Source organism: Thermobia domestica, chromosome 7 (genome assembly GCF_964235325.1).
Source record: "Thermobia domestica chromosome 7, izTheDome1.hap1.1, whole genome shotgun sequence".
Classification (NCBI taxonomy): Eukaryota; Metazoa; Arthropoda; class Insecta; order Zygentoma; family Lepismatidae; genus Thermobia; species Thermobia domestica.
Genome location: NC_137460.1, coordinates 111511674 through 111529795, shown reverse-complemented (window position 1 = coordinate 111529795; position 18122 = coordinate 111511674). Strand labels below are relative to the sequence as shown.

Sequence of the window (18122 nt, the reverse complement as noted above, 5' to 3'; positions counted from 1 at the left end):
TTGAAGTCGAAATATCGCAGGAATGTCGTGGATTGACTTGTGAAATTCAATATCTGTGTAACGAAGTCGTAATTACTCAGTTTTTGGATATGCATTCTAATTCTTAATTTCTCACCCCCTGATTTAATTATCGTTAAAAATTCTGGGTTGTGTTACCCCTCCGTTTTTTATAAAAATTAGAAAAATTTACAGGAGAAATGAGGTAAGAAATTATGATTTCGAGATCTTATGTGATGTTTAGGTGTGTAAGTTTGGTAGTAAATGTATGTTTAAGACGAGAAAACATATGTGGGTACTATTTGCAAGACGCGAAAAGTTCGATGAGTCAGCAGCATGCCCATTTTATGTCGAGAACAGAACTCAGCGAAGCCCTGCGGGGCTTCTAACCCGTTCTTACTCCTACTACTACTTATACTATGAATCTGTATAGTAAAATAGCAGGTTTTACTAATAATGTTTTACTGTCTTTTTGTAGGTATGAAACTGGAGGGGCAACCTTAAACTTGAGCCAAAATTCTTCATATTTTTGTATTTCAAAGAATCAAAAAAAAATCATATGATGGTAAGTTATCCTATTAATAGTACAATCTAGTATCCATCTAAGGTACCAAATGTTCTCAATTAAAGCATTCCCATTATAATAAGAAGAAATAATACGGCAAACTACGTATCCATTGGAATGGAGATAAGGTTAAAGGGTTAATTTCCAGTTTCTGAACTACAGGAGAAGAAATTAGTCAACATACACCAGTTAGTAGCCCTGTAAGGTCTTAAAGCCTTTCCGCAAAACAACTCTTACGTCAGATAAAGCAATTTCTATTACATCAAGACAGTTTGTTATTAGCATTCAGTTGGGCGTGTTCATCAAAAATCATACGAAAAGCAAGATGATGTCGAATTAATTGTACGTAACTCATGAGTTTTTAAAAATATGGTCCTAAATTAAATAGAATGAATGTCGTTTTGAAAATTTAGTTTTTTTACAACTTTACTTTTCTCTTTCTTTTCTAAAATTAGTATAAATTAAGGTGTGATTATTTTAGTTAAAACAAAATTTTTCGCTCCTCGATGTCAGTAAACTGGGAGTTACTGACAAGGAGAAAGCAGACTTTGGTAAATAAACTTCGGGGCCATTTTTTCCAAGGTGATAGTGCACATTTAAAGTGTTCATATTACAAACTGGGAAAGCGCAATGGCCTAATATAGCAGAGAAAAAACGTCTTAAAGTTTTCGACTCGGCGCATATGTCGTACGTAGCGCAAATTTACCAAGTGACGGTGTGGCAGAATCAGTAGCTCTGTAACTCATATGCGAAGGGTCCCGAGTTCAATTCCCGCCGGAGTCAGCTTGTATTTTTGTTTATTGCTTCAACCAATAAGAAATGAAATCTTTGAGGTTTACGTCCCACGTTATGCCGGTTAGGCTAAAGGAGACGGTATTATGAAAAATGAACGAAATGGTGGAATGAAGAAAGTGGGAGGAAACGGGAGAACCCCGAGAAAACCCAAGAGCACGGTGTTTGTCCACCACAAAGTCCACACGGCGCGAGCTGGGATTGAACTAGGGAACCCAAGCACCGGAGATGAACGCTCTACCACTGAGCCACCGCGCCCCCTTCAACCAATAAAGTAACCACTTGTAGCTACAAGTAAAATGTTACTTCACCATATGTTTATATTGAATTAAAGCAATAGAAACATTCAAATCAGTTGTAAAATCTTTCAATGTTTCATGTTAACTAGCAACGAAATGTTTCAAATCAGTTGTAAAATCTTTCAATGTTTCATGCTAACTAGCAACGAAATGTAATCTATTTCGTAAATGTATTGATATCACGAGTTATATTATGGCTACCACAGTCGTTGTATAAAAATGTTCTTGAAGCTTCGTGTCTACATCTGTTGACAGTGTGAGAATTAGAAAGGGGATGAGAAGGAAATCCCCTTTTGGTAATACTGGATGTTACTATAACCAAAGGAGATTTCCCCCTCATTCTCCTTTCAATAAGCGGCGAAAATCTGTCTCCAACATTGGGGGAAGGAGGGGTAAGACCGTTCCTATTTTTTCAAAGCGATGTTCAAAATATTTATGAAGTTGAAAAACAATATTGTCGAGGATCAGGGGAGCAGAGTTGTCTTCAACATTGGGAGGCGGGCAGATTTGAGGCTTATTCTGGGGGATATCAATTTCATTTCATTTTCCTTTGTGGCAATCGGACACAAATCATCATATTTCTCCCCGAAAAACATTTCAAATCGGATTATTAAGGGAGACAGTCCTTCAGTTTCAAGATTGAAGGGAACATTTCCCCTAATCCCCACGTGCCATTTGCGCCAGTGCTTGTAATACACACACAGACATACGGTCAACAGATGTAGACACGAAGCTTCAAGAACATTTTTTACACAACGACTGTGGTAATCATAATGTAACTCGTGATATTAATATAGCCTATTTACGAAATAGATTACATTTCGTTGCTAGTTAACATGGAACATTTTACCACTGATTTGAATATTTCTATTGTTTTAATTCATTATAAACATATGGTGAAGTAACATTTTACTTGTTGCTACAAGTGGTTACTTTATTGGTTGAAGCAAAAAAAAAAAAGTTTACTCCAGCGGGTATCGAACTCGGGACACTTCGCACGTGAGTTACAGATGCTACTGATTCTGCCACACCGTCACTTGGTAAATTTGCGCTACGTACGACATATGCGCCGAGTCGAAAACTTTAAGACGCTTTTTCTCTGCTACATTAGACCATTGCTAGTGATGAGCAAATGCAAGACCAAGACCAAGACCCGGGTGGTCTTGGTCTTGGTCTTGGTCTTGCACATGCGGTCTTGGTCTTGGTCTTGCACTGGAACCCTTGGTCTTGGTCTTGGTCTTGGTCTTGCACACCTAGTCTTGGTCTTGGTCTTGGTCTTGCACACCCAGTCTTGGTCTTGCTTGCAAGAGTCTTGCAAGTTTTGCTTTTAAGAAATTTATGATTTTCATAAGTAAATTTTACTCTGTATATAAGGGATAAGAAATCCTACATTGCGTCAATAGTTAGGGAAATACAATGTATGTTTCTAAATGTAATACATTTTACCTTTAAGTGTGATGATACTGTACAACATAGGCGATGACCTTTATTTTATTTTATTTTTTTTTTCAATGGGTGATCAAGCTTCACTACTTATAAGATAAATCACAACATTTCGTAATATTTTTATATATTTTAACAGTTCCAATACTCCACTGGTTCCCAAACTGGGGAGGCTACCTCTGACAGTGAGACGCATGAAAGAAAACCAAGACGGCAGAGCTTACTGAAATACCATAAATTGCAAAATTATTTTTACACTCTGAAGGCGTCAGATTTTTTTCTTTTCAACCACGATTAGCTCATCTTTGAATTGAACAAACTCCCAATTAAATATTGAAATTTTACTTGACTGATTCTAATATGTACTGTATGGGGCAGAAACAAGGACATTACGCAAAAACGATGAAACAATTAGACTTTCGAAATGTGGGCATGGAGAAAAAAGGAGAGAATCAGCTGGGTTGAACGGAAAACGAATGCAAAGGTTTTAGAAATAGTAGCAGGAGGGGAGAAAAGAAGAATTTTAGATGTAATTAAGAGGAGGACATTGGCTGAGGGGGAATTGTGTTATGAGGGACGTGCTAGAGGGAGGGGGCGAAGGAGATTATAGTTGAAGAAATATATTAAGACAGAAAATTGCTACGTTAAGACGAAGAGACTAGCTGAGGACCACAGTCATCGAAGCTTCTCAGCTGCAGCAAGTGACCTGCCAATAATGGCAGAATAGCTATTATTATGACGATGATAATATGTTTTGCAATATTGACCAAAAAAGAGAGAAAAAATTAAAATAATAATAATTGAACCTGTTAATATTTTAGAATATGAAATGAAATTAAATTTGTGAGTTTTACGTCCCACGATTATGCCGGCTAGGCTAAAGGAGACGGTGATGATGAGAAATGAGTAAAATGGTGGAAAGAAGAAAGTGGGAGGAAACGGGACAACCCCGAGGAAACCCACGCACACGGTGCTTGTCCACCATAAAGTTCACTTGGCGGGGCTGGGATTGAACGCGGGACCCCAAACATCATAGCTGAACGCTCTACCACTGAGCCAACGCGGCCCCAATATTTTAGAATAATTTGAGTGAAAACTGAAAACGACTCAACTGTCTATGTCTTTTGTGTAAACTCAATTTATATATATATACTTTTGAACTACATTAGAAATACATAATAACGGCATCAAACTTCAAGTTATTTGAAATAAGTACGAAATCACTCTCAGTTGTGAATATAGATTATTTATTGTTGTATAATGTTATATCGTTGAATCCTAGATATGTCGTATACCTAAGGGGGCTATAAGTTATATTGATAAACAATTATTCAACGTATAAGCATCCACCTATGAAATCAAACTTGCGGTCACATGCGCTAAGTTCTTGTCAATGTCATGAAAATGTTATTTCAATATTAATTTTATAAGTACACATTTAAAATTTCCAACGGATGCTTGAACCTCAGAGCCAAAGCCATACCCATGTAGTCGGAACCTATGGTGTACGGAATTGCCGATGTTCAATACTACGTTTCTTTAGTTTTGGAAGAAGAACACCACTAATATGTTTTGAAATGAAATGAAATATCTACTTTAACGTCCTACGATTATTACACTGAGGCTAAGGGAAGAAACAGTGATGATGAGAAATGGTGGAATGAAGAAAGTATGAGGAAACGGGAAAACCCACGCACAGGGTGTTTGTTCACCAAAGAAGCTCACATAGCGCAAGCTGCGATCGAACCAGGGCCCCATGTACCAGAGGTGAACGCTCTGCCACTAATCTACCGTTTCCATAACATGCCCTAGTTTATTTTTACTTATCCACTTCTTATGGACACAACTATTCTTCGTATTTCCCAAAATCCAATCATGGGCCGTCGTGAATGATCAAATGATGACCAAAGTAAATCAGACACTGAAGTTGTTATAGCTTGTAACAATTCATAGAATTATGCTGTCGGTCGTCTCGTGAACAACCGATTCAAAAAACGACATACTGTAGCTATATGTTACAGGAGCAGATCGACTCACATGGATTGCATAAACTACTGGGAATACATTTACTCCGGCTGTATTTTGACTGGAGCCAAGAAGTTCACGTGAAAGATGTAATGATTTTTCCCTTTCCTTTTTACATTCTATAAAAAGTCAAGTAGTACCGTACTTGTGCAAGACTCTTGCGCAAGAGTCTTGGTCTTGGTCTTGGTCTTGCAGATATGGTCTTGGTCTTGGTCTTGGTCTTGCACCCCTTGGTCTTGGTCTTGGTCTTGCATCGGGATTCCTGGTCTTGGTCTTGGTCTTGGTCTTGGTCTTGCATGCAAGACTCTTGCAAAAACTGCAAGACCAAGACTCTTGCGCTCATCACTAACCATTGCGCTCTCCCAGTTTGTAATATGAACACTTTAAATCTGCACTATCACCTTGCAAAAAATGGTCCCGAGGATCATTTACCAAAGTCTGCTTTCTCCTTGGAGTTGAGCACATCACACATTCCAGCTTTGAATCTAATATATGTGTGATGAAGACAGAGACCTCCTTCCCAACGCCTTGGGCGCTGATTAATGGTAAGACTTCGTACACCGCTTGGTTCGAGTTACAATTGATTTGTCCATCAGAGTTTTTCTTGTTTTAGTGCAGTGAACAATTGATCTGATAATTTCATTAAGACATGAAAATAATTTATTTCATAATAAAGTAAAGCAATCAGCATATTATTAATAAAAGCATTAATTAAATTTATTACTATACCCGCAGCAAAATCACTTCAGACCTCATAGGAAAAGCACAATAAATACATAAATTTATGTGGAAAGCCATTATTAACGTATCACATACACGTAAATACACACATTAATACAGAGTCATGTTGCCTTTACTCTTGAGAACCATTTGAATACACTTGAGCATGGAATCACTAAAACTTCGGAAATAATTTAAGTCCATGTCAATACACCATAGTTTCTTCAATTCTGTTTGTAGGGTCTGTAGGTTCTGAGCTTCTTCGGTCCCTTCATACGATGACAACAATTTTCAATTGGATTTAGATCGGGGCTATTCTAACATCTTAATATGTGTTCCTCAAGAAAATGCATTACATTTTAGCCTTGTGACAAAGAGCGTTAACATGCATGAAAACATCACTTTCCACTACATGGAGCATATACACTAAATGGTCCTGAAGAACATTGATATAGGTTCTACCGATCTGCGTTCATCGTCACATTTTGTAATAATGGCAGAAGCGGTGGCGTCTATGTGACAAACATTTTGAGGACTTTTCTACTGACACTATTTCATTAACATAATCAGACTTTGATTTTTCTCATCTAATATAAAGTAGATTGCTTTAGTGTTAGTGAAAATAAGACATAATTTTATAAACACAATATCTGTGTTGTTGTAGCATTCTTGTAACATTTTTTCACGGTAAATTGACTCGTTGTAGGCTGACAAGCATTTATATACCTACTTTTGGACCACTCTGTATAAAAAAGGCTCTTAGTTTGATGTTTCATTACAGAAGACAGCCGTAGCATCCCAGCATTATGGCTGTAACTTCAGGCTAGCCAACCTTACACTCAACTTGAAAAGTTATTACCAACAAGCATTCACCAGATACGCCAATTATGCCGTGTATTATTTTTAATACTGGAATTATTTTGTGTATTATTACAGAAAAATATTATAAATATGTGTTTCAGGGAAATTTATTTATTTTATTGTCGTTATTAAATAACTTTTTTTTTTCAGAGCGCCATAAAGAGAGGATGCACCAGATATTTGCCCAGTTGTCCAGCAGGCCAGTATACCCTTGAATGTACCATTTTCAATTAAATATTGTCCTCCCAAATAATCTCATGGGTGCAACCTTCCGTCTAAAACCCGCCTGTATGCACCCCTAGACGTAGGCAAAGATATATTGCAGAAACTGTAGCAAAAGTTATTAATATAAGCTGTTTTTGCTTTGGTGAGATTTAGGATTTTACTTATAGTGCAGCGAAGTGAACTGTGCAGTGAACGAGAGATGTTAAGCACAGTCAATTGGAAACATTATCAATTTAGAGACAATCGTAGAGATTTCATTCTCTCAATATTTTTGTATCACGCCTGTCACAGAAATGTGAATGACGTTTTATCAATAGATGGGAAGAAAGAAATTGAACATTGACCCAAGTATCGTAGTAAACAACCTAAGTAGGTGTAGCAATCACTGCTATTACTATTGGCTCAAGTGGAAATATTGTGTATCAAGTGCAGGTAGGCTTGACAACAGAGAGCATGCGCACGTACCATTTTTAGATATATTTTTTTAAAGGAATATATTATCGTTATATTAATAAGATGATCTTATGCGTGGTACACACGTGATAGCAAAATTTCTAACGTGCACAATATCAAAACTGAGGTGAACAAAGGTTATATTTAGAGTTGTTAGTTAAGTAATATTAGCAATATTGTGCCTTGTTATCTATAATTTGTGCTCTCATCTCTTTTGTAAACAAACACTTAGAGGAAGGTTGATAACTCCATGGGTTCTGGCGACAAGAATACCTGACATAAGTATATGAACTGCCAGCAACAAACATTTGAAAAGGAGTTACGAAATTTAGGGAATTACCGTATGTGTTCTGAATAATTATTCGGCACGATTTGCAGAAAAAGACAAGTTCAGGATAAGTATCCTCCCTGCTTTCAGTGACATAGCCAGATTGATTGATTAAAGTTTAGTGCGAACATAAGCGACTATTCTATATGCCCCCGTCATGATAACAACGATGGCCGGCAAATTCTATTCATAAAATAAATATATGAAAGTCAAAATAACTAACTCACTCTATGGCCTATGGAACGTGGAAGCTCAATGCTGCATTCACGAAAGCTCTCCATTGACTTCTGTTCTTTGCCAACTGGATCCATTTTCTACTTTGTATTTCTATTTCTACAAGATCCATCTTAATATTGTCCTCCCATCTGCACCGGTGGGGTGCTGACTGCCACGGGTGCTGACTGCCACAGCCAATTATTGGTGCTGATTGCCACGACTGGCGCTAATTGCCAATACCAAGGTGCTGACTGCCACGCTGGCGTGCTGACTGCCACGAGCCTGAGAGAAAGTTGCTAGACGTAACATTACCGGACGCCAAGAAGCATGAAAGAAACTAGATGATCCTTAGGATCGTGTTGTTCAGACCAACACCTAACAAAGGTAAACAAGTCTCTGTATGTACACTCATGGCCAAAATTATTGTCACATGATTATAAATATATTGTTCTAGTAATATAATTTGATAACGAATTCGCCCGGTATTTTTTATAATGTTAGTATGTGTATAATCGGCAAAGACAAGTATGTGGTAAATTTCATGTCAAAAGAGCAGTAAATAAGAACAATAAAACGAAAATAAAATTTTCTTGTCCATTTAGTTACATTTCATTTTACTCATTATGATTTTCGTATTTATATTTCTTTTCCTATGAAATTTATCACAAATATAAATTTCCTGATTATACACATAATATAAGTATTAAAAGTACTCTGCAAAATTATCAAATTATATTCTTACAAGAAGACAGTTATAGATATGCGACAATAATTTTGGATATGAGTGTACTTCAGCTTTGTCAGGGAGCGGTGCGTACAAAATTGGTACGATGTATGTATTCTCACTTGAACTCACTATGTCAGCATGAACTGTGTACAGCTGCGCAAATTGTTTCGAGCAGCTCTTGAAAGTTCCATCAAAAAAGCACTGCTGGCTGTCCCTCACAAGGGAAGTTCAGGAGAAAGCACTCGCCTGCAGAGATACTAAGCATGCCATTTGAAGTCCCGATTCATGCTGATTACAACAAGCTAATGAAATTTCTGTACGGTTGAGAACGGTTCGAGATATTCAACTTGGAAGTTTATATGAGAAAATGAGGATATACGCATTTATACCCGGTAAGTACAACATAATTAGTAACAAATATTGACATACGAATTAAAAGCTATTGGAAGTAACAGAAAAAAAAGTGTTTCGCAATAACTAACGGGTTTGTTAGATACAATTAGTCATTACAGTGTTCACAATAATCATAGGTTAGAGATGAAAATTGATCACTGTTGTTCTTCTGTTTTATGAATAAATGACGCAGGCAAAATACTCCCTTGCACCATGAACATTTTATATGTGCAATTGTGTTGCATCCGTCAAGAGAACAGTTCGCAAAACTAAAGCAAAAAACAAATTCGACAAGTGATTCAAAAGTTATAGGCCTATAATTCGTTCGTAACCTGCCTTGCAAAACGCAAACAATTTTATGTGTCGCGGTGATCGGAAGCGATTCGTATGGACACGAACTTTATTTGGTTGTTTCGTTGGTACATTATAACGTCCAGATGAAGAAGATTCATACTATGTACAAATCTCCTGCTTTAATCTTTGATTGATCGGAATCAAAACACATCAAATGGTTGCACAAATCGTGTGCAATTCTTTGGTATCTTCTCAACCATTAGGTCTTTGCCATACGTCATGCAACCTGTATGGACAATTTGTCTGTGAATGGACCCCAGTGATCAAGCAATAGCAATTTCAAACCATCAGGCTTCGCCATGGGTGAGATTACTTAACGCATTGAAACGTGCATCCACTCATTTTCTCATATAAATTTCCAAGCTGAATATCTCGAACAGTTCTCAACGTACAGGAGTTTCATTACCTGCTGTAATCAGCATGAATTGGTCCTTCAAATGACATGCCTATTTCTCTGCAGGCGAGTGCTTCTCCCAAACTTCCCTTGTCAGCTGGCTTCAGACCATCATATCCATTAAATAATACAATAAAACAATTAATATAAACAATGAAATGTGCAAATTGTACACATAACAGAAAAAAGACAATCCCTTTATAAACATCCAAGTGTATGTCGTTCCACTTAGTGAGCAACTTTGTAACTTATAGGATGCCACATAGATTTGCTGTGATGATTACTAAATTAATCCCTACTAAATTAATTAATAATCATAAATTTAGTATGAGGGATTAATTCCTCTCTTTCCAAATACAGTTTCTCCTAGGCTCGTGGCAGTCAGCACGCCGTCGTGGCAGTCAGCACCTTCATATTTGCAATCAGCGACAGTCGTGGCAGTCAGCACCAATAATTGGCTGTGGCAGTCAGCACCCGTGGCAATCAGCACCTATCCTCTGCACCTAGGTCTTCCTAATGGTTGTTTTTCGATTGGAATTCCAGTTAAAACTTGGAAAGCATTCCTATTTTCTTCCATTCTGGCTACACATACGCATATCTTTTACAGAATACACTGACGTCTACTATACGATTACATTCTTTCATCACGTACTACAGATTAGTATTGGAAATGAGTCAATGAACTTAACCATACTGTGTTTCGATTTAAACTTCTCTCATTGCAATAGCTTACTCAAGTCATACCATTTATTAGCATGATGGAACAGGAGCTTAAGGTTAATCACGATATGCTGGATTGAATCCATGTTGATCTTGGTGTTCATGAGTGAATCAGAAATAAAATAAGTAGCTTCTTACATGAAATTCTAAGGATATTTTATGTTGTTGCTGCCTAAGTTTCATATAGATTGTTTTGGCAAGGAAGAGAGAAGTTAGGAGGGAGAAAATCTCCCTTAATCTTAAAATTAAATTAAGCAGACGTAATAGTAGTATGTTTCATTTCTATCATACATACAAACAGGGTTGTTTTGTTTAAAACAAAATGTTTAAAACAAATGATTAAAACTTGTTTTAAACAATTGATTTTGTGTAAAACAAATTTTATACAAGTTTTAAACATTTTGTTTTAAACACGTGTATTTTTAAGGCTTATTTTAAACATATTTTTATTTTTTATATTATTGCTGTAAAAAGAAAATCTGCCCAGAGAAAGAAAATTGTCAAAAAAGTGCTCCCCATTCAAGAGGCTATTTTCTTTCCATGTGAATGTTTTGATTTTTCGTGGCTATAGCAGGTCAATGTGGTGATCCACAATTTTTTCCCCCTTGTTTTTAGCGTTAATTGTATTGTTTAAATGCTTATCAGTTAAATTGTGAGAAAGTGTCGTGGTTGAAGGTTGGACTACTTGTAGAACTAATATTAAAAAATAAATAAAAGAATTATCATGGAAACAAGTTTTTGTGTTGTATTCAGAAAACGAACAAAGGGTTCTTTGCTAAATTGCGGTTCTAAAATTAAAATATCGCAGGCATTCGTTATATAATGCATATTGGTTCTCAGTCTCCGTATGGAAACGTTTAACATGAGTTTTACGGGAAGAAAAAAGAACATCATTTAGAACAAATTTATTAAAGCAATTCAAACTCCATGAGATAAGAAAACGACCATACGAGCTCGTGTAAGAAAGAAATGGCTGATTTAGTTCAAAGAATGAAGAATCATTATGAAAAATGCAATACTGTGAAAAAAAAAAACTGGAAACCCAAACAGATGGTAGAAGTGTTAATCCAAAAATTGCTTCTGATGGATTCTAACGTCAGTGATGTGGTTGAGATGCAACTGGGAACTTCAGGTAAAAATTAATTTTGTCTCACCAATATATTTTTCATTTTATTATGAAAATTTTATTTCGTCCCTCTGCCTCACCTCAGTTCTAAATTTTCTTAAAAACTTTACACTCTGGCATAGCTTGTATGAAGGGACCAGGCGAGAAAGCGCAAGGTATGCCAGTCACCCGTGTAACTAACTATTAAAGCGTGATACTTATTGTAACATCAGTGCTAAATGTCAGTGAGGCCCCTGGGACAATTTGATCTACATTTGTTCATCTGTCTGTATGTATGCACCACAATTTTCGATCTTTTAACATTAAATTTTGAGGTAGAGGCACGAGACGTCCGGAATTTGCTGTATAGATTTTGACTGTGATCTGACGTAAAATTTCAGAATTAGTGTTTCGGATCCCACTTTAAATAATAAACCCTGTCTCATCCTTGCTACTGATGCAAAACTTAATCAATCAAACAAAACAAATATTATGCGTTTCGAACAAACTTGGGTTGCAGGATAAATTTGCCTTCAACCTTTTTTTTTTTTAATACTTTTAGATATGGGGCGTTCAGAGCACAAGGGATCCAAGTCCATTTTCAGAAAGGTTCACTTTTGCTCAGCTCTTCGTAACCAAGAGTACGAAATAAATTAAACAAAAACCACGTGAAAGGGTGTGGGCTACAGTTTTATAGGACAACCGTTAGACAAGGGCGTTGATGGAACGGGAGGGTTAATTCCCCTTCTCATAAATTTAAGACATTAACATTATACTGTGTATGCTGCAGCTTAGGAATGATTAAATCAAGCTCCGAATGCCATAGTCAATGTGATAAATAATTACGTTAGATAAATGCAGGGTGTATCAAAAAGAATACACAGACGGAAAACGTCATATCTTCACAAGCACGAGTCCGAAATGAAAGAAAGAAAAATTACGTGACGAGGTGCAATCTAAAGTTTTATATGATCACTAGAGAGGGGCGTTCGTTTAGAGGTCATCCGCTCTGACTCTGAATTACAGATTTTGAGGCAATAGTGCAGATTTAGAAACTTTTTGCTAAGCAAAGTCAAAAATTTTAAGTCCTTACACCGAATAAATAGGGATTTTGGTCATAATTATAATCCAAGTTATAATCCATTTCCATTGGCTGTAAGGAGCTAAAGGCCTATATTGCTTTCTTGTATATTTTTTGGCCCAAGGATTCCAAAGGGAAAGGTGGCTCTACTTTTGAGTTTCGAGCCTGCTTAAAATTCTGGAAATTGGGCCTAAGCACATTCCAGTTTTTATCATTTGTATTTCCTCCGTCTTTATTCGGTGTAAGTATAACGATAAATGACGTTTTATTTTATATTTCGTTATATATACCCACAGTCCGAACTACAATATAAGTCAACACGGATAAACACCTTAATTTTATTTACCTGTACTTGTAAAAACTGATTGCATGCATTGAGAATTAGACACATCAAATGCAGAACACCATTTACTTTTTATTCTCAAAACCTTCATGAAAATTATTATTATGTTGTCATAGCAACCAAGCAAAATAGATATCTTCTTTTTAACAGCTCACATTACCTGATTATCAATATAAAATCAACATATATTCTACATTTCTTCTTCTTCTTCTTATCAACAAATTGTGCACTTTTAAGCGCCGTTGTCCAAAATAACTACAAGAAAATGGAAGTAATTTATCGCACGGATATACAATATCGTTGTATATATGGCTCCTGACGAGGACTTCTTAAACTGATTACAATTTAAGAAAAAATCCTGGACCGTTACATATTCTTACATACATGGTTACCTTACTTTCCTAATAGCCCTCCTATATAAATTACAATATATAAATTAATTTCATTTTATATCAACAATGATCTTACATTTATTTAATAATCAATTATATTTTAATTCTATAAATTATCGATAAAGAAGACTTATTCAAAAATACGACCAACTTGTTAATTACTCTGGTCATAAAATAGATTATTTAAATCAATATCTTCGGAGCTCATCAAATCATTAAACAAAAGTGCATTAACATATTACACAACTTATTCCTTCCATTTGAGCATAATCAAGATGATTATAAAATAATTGAAAAGCACAATATTGATAAGTGAAGCGAATTATAAAGAAATCAAAATAATATTCAAAGTAAAACGAAACTCAAATTAAACAATATCATATTCAGAAGTAATACAAATAAAGAAATTATTATAATATGAACTAGCAAAGTTTATGTGGCTTTGAATGAACTAGAATACAGTATAACATATTTTATTTATTAAGGCATGGTTATCATAATTTTGATAGGCAATATTCGCATTCATTTATATTAAGAACATTATTTATATTATCTGTATAAAATTCAAACAAAGTACGAATTATAAATGAAATCATAATTGTGTTCAAAGTGAAAATAAACAAGAATTAATTAAATATGCCTTGACGGACGCCACAACTTTAGCTTAAGTTATAGTGCCAAAGGGTTCGGTTAAGTTGCATTGTAAGCTACAATCTTGTGTACAGTTCTGTATATTATGAATTCCTACAAATTTTTTATTTCTATTTGGATAACCTCTGCCACCTATGAAATTGTTACGAAACCTATTTCGAGAAAAATTAGGTGTACTGTTTGCCTGATTTCTAAACGCTGTATACTTACTATTCCTGTTTTCTCTGTAAGTAGATTCAGTTCTATTACTGATATAATTGAGTCTATCATTACTCCTTACATTAGGGTTACATTCTTCACGCACATTAATATTCCGGACGGGAATATGATTTCCTTGACTTCAGTTATTATTATTAGTTTGATTTCGATTATTATTACTTTGCACCATGGATTGATTTTCAAAATTCTGCACTATCATAATCAAATGATTGAAATTAATGCATTGTGCAGAAATCAGTATTTGCTACAACCTAAGGATCCGGATCGATGCTATAATTCGTGATTCTTGTTGGTACGGATTAATTAATTTCAACTCATTATATACGGAAATCACGAAGTCAGTAAGACTTTTATCCAATTTTGGGTTAATATGCCTGTTTCGAACTAAGGCGTCTCGGTTCGCTAACATAAAATCATTCTCAAAATTTGAAAGTAGTGCGTTCTTAAAATCTAAATAATTGCGTATACTTCCCCTAATCGCTTTGAACCAAACAGAACAGGGCGGTAATAAAACATGCGGTAATATTTTAAGGAATTTAGTTTTGTCTATACCGATTATCAATCTATCTTCTTTTTAACAGCTCACATTACCTGATTATCAATATAAATTCTAAGGATGTTATAAATAGAGGATCTGTCCATATGTATCTTCATCCTATTAAATCGATGAAGCCAAAAAATAACCGAGCATAGGCACGTCTAATTGGCTACTCTCGTTTCCGCCATCATCTGATTGGCTACTTTCGTTTCCGCCATGATTGTTGGCTCAAAACATTGCGATCCTATTGGGCGGGGTGGGCAGAGTAGGGGTGGAGAAACTGTGACGTATGGCTTCAAGATTTTGTTGTAAGGGCAGATCCTCTATTTTATAAGATCCTTGATAAAATCAACATATATTCTACATTTCTTTTTCTTCTTCTTCTTATCAATAAATTGTGCACTTTTAAGTGCCGTTGTATGTACAAAATAACTACAAGAAAATGGAAGTAATTTATCGCACGGGTATACGATATCTTTGTATAAGGACCTCAAACTTGTTCTGTTGGACTTTTTTATCAAAAGTTATCTAAAACTGCCTTACTCGCCTCAAAATCTGAAATTTATTGTGGGGGTGGGGCGGCTGCTCTCCTGCCCCACTAACGTCCCTGTCTAGTGACTGTCATATGAAACTATCCAACACCCTTTCAAGTGGTTTTAGTTACTTTTATTTCGGACTCTTGACTGCGAAGATATTAGGTTTTGAAATAGAATTCATTTGGTGAGCAAAACTGAACTTTATTGAAAGTGGGCTTGGATCCATTGTGCTCGGAATGCCCCAAATAATACTTTTCTTCAGTAAATTATTGACTTAAAAAGAAAATAATCAATTATATAAGCTTGCAGAAAATATTCTAAAGTTAGCATAACATGAAGTGTGCTTCAAACATTACTTTTTTAAAATTTATTTTAAAATAATTTTATTAGCATCAGTGTTCAGGAATAGTAATCAAATTTTGCAACTAAAAACTCACCCACTCAAACGCGATCTTAGCACCTAAGGGAACTTTCAGAAGCAGTAACTCCGACATGACTTGTTTTAGGGCTAAAAAAAAAAAAAAAAAAAAAACCTGCACAATTGTATTTCTGGTAAAAATTCTTAGCCTTAAAGCATGTAACATGACTCCCAAGTACTTACGAGAGTCACTGGCAAGAGGATGTAATAAAAGAGGGTCGTGATATGAAATAAATTGAGAATTACTAATCTATACTGAAATATTCTGTACTCAACAGAATGTGGTCTTAACCAGGATAAAATAAATAAAAAGGTCGGTTGCAAGTAAAGAGCAAGAAATCTTAACAAATAAGTTATTATAAGATTTTGAAATATAGATGTGTTTAAAATTATGTTTTAAACTGTTCAAAATATTTAAAACATGTTTTTTGCATACGTTTTAAAATATGTTTAAAGCATTCTGAACTTTTTTTTTAATGTTTTAAACACGTTTTGTTCTTTTTTTTTTAAAAAAAAAAAACCACTTTCAAACCCTGCAGGCACGTAGCGAAGGAGTGGTCCGGAGGGTCCGGACCCCCCTTTGAAACCAGAAATGAAAATAATAAAGGAGAATGAAACAAAAAGAAACGAGAAAAAGAAGAATTAGCGTTAAAAATATAAAGTTACAGCAAGCGTTTGGTTATTCCTTCTTATGTGGAGCTTTGTGTGGAGAAGACGGGGGGGGGGGGGGCGTTCAAGTTGAAAATGGATTTTATTTTAACGGAGCATTCCGAATTCCACCTGGCTCCATGCTAATCCTATGGACTACAAATGACGATCGATAAACCGGTTTGATCAGATAGACTCTCACGTAGAATTTAAGAAATGCCCACAATCACCAGTATGAGCCTGGCCACATAGATTCCAGTTACACTTGTTAAAGAAATTTTAAATTTTGCGGCAACAGTAATCCATTTTATAGAACGTCTTTTCTGCCGAAAGAGATCTCGTTTAATCCTTGACGGCATTAAACGAAGATAAGAGAAAGAAGACAAGAAGAGAGAGAGAGAAGACCGAGTTCGAATGATATCGGAAGACTATACTTTCAATACCTTTTAATATTCTTTTGTCGAGGTTCCTTCATAGTTTGTTATTAAAGTACTTACTAACATATCCTTATTGTCCTAACAAACCAATATGGGTATGTTGTCAGTAAAATAGTTTAGATTATCGAGCCCCTGGTATGTAACCACAGTATTTCATGTCACGTCCCCCCTCCTCCATTACGAAATCCTGGCTAAACGAACCAATATATGTTACCAATAAAATAGTTTAGAATGATCGAGTCCCTGGTATGATAACCACAGTATTTCGTCACGGATCCCTCCCCCCTATTACGAAATCCTGGCTACGTGCCTGCAACCCTGCATACAAATAGGCCTATACTTTAAAACTTTATTGATAACTTAACGTAGTTATTTAATTCCTGCGACTAATGAATAAATCATCAGATCTCGCTCTGAAAATGCTGATACGATTCTAATTGACTGTTTCTTCAACCCAGGTAATACTAATTAAAAACTTCATGAAATTTTATTTATTTTGAAAGAACTATTTGACTTCTAAAACTAGTATTGTGTTCTGTCCTGTTCTCTAAACCGCGTGGGTTACTACTATTGTCGCCGCATTATGGTTTTATTGACCATATCATTAGAATTGTTTTAATATTGAATTGTTTACACAAGTAGCAGTTTTACTGGTACAGAAATGGCGCAGCTGAAGACGAAATCGCCTGTTTCCATGTTAAGATTGCCATCAGTAAATAACTGTTGTAGCAGTTATATTCTGACATTGAATGCCATGATATACAAGGGTCGTTCATGGTTGACCGGGATTTTCGTACGTAAATAATCTATGAAGAGCCGGATCATGATTAAACTTGGGGGTGACGTAATGTATTCCTTCTCGAGTAACTAGCGTCCGCCATGACATATTTGGCGCATGCGCAGCAGTTGCAGCGAACATGGCGACAAGCAGTGTGTCTGTGGGTGTGGAGCAGCGGTGTGTAATCAAATTTCTTGTAAAAGAGAAAGTTAAACCAACTGAGATTTTCAGAAGATTGTAAACACAGTATGGTGAACAAACGATGTCACGAACAAGAGTGTACGAATGGTGTGAACAGTTTCGCGAAAGACTGTAGCTGGTGACAAATGAAGTGCATAGACACATTCACCCGACTGCTGTCATACGAGTGAATGTCGCACGTGTTGAGCAAATGATTCTTGAGAACCGGCGAGTAACAGTGCGGGATATTGCTGCCGAGGTGAATATCAGTGTCGGGAGTGTTG

At 35.8% G+C, this 18122-nt stretch overlaps 1 protein-coding gene across 2 annotated transcripts in view; it reads left to right on the top strand.

Moving 5' to 3' along the window:
- Window positions 1-541: 541 nt before the first annotated feature.
- The window catches only part of cact (NF-kappa-B inhibitor cactus), a 201877-nt gene continuing 184296 nt past the window's right edge, over window positions 542-18122 (top strand). The window contains exons 1-2 of one of the 2 annotated variants that reach the window (XM_081765143.1): window positions 542-562; window positions 6853-6901. In XM_081765143.1, coding sequence (XP_081621269.1) covers window positions 557-562; window positions 6853-6901 — 55 coding nt within the window. In that variant the 5' untranslated portion in view covers window positions 542-556. Of the gene's footprint in view, window positions 563-6852; window positions 6902-7229; window positions 7360-18122 lie in introns of those variants that run through there. The other variant, XM_081765141.1, reaches the window with a different exon arrangement.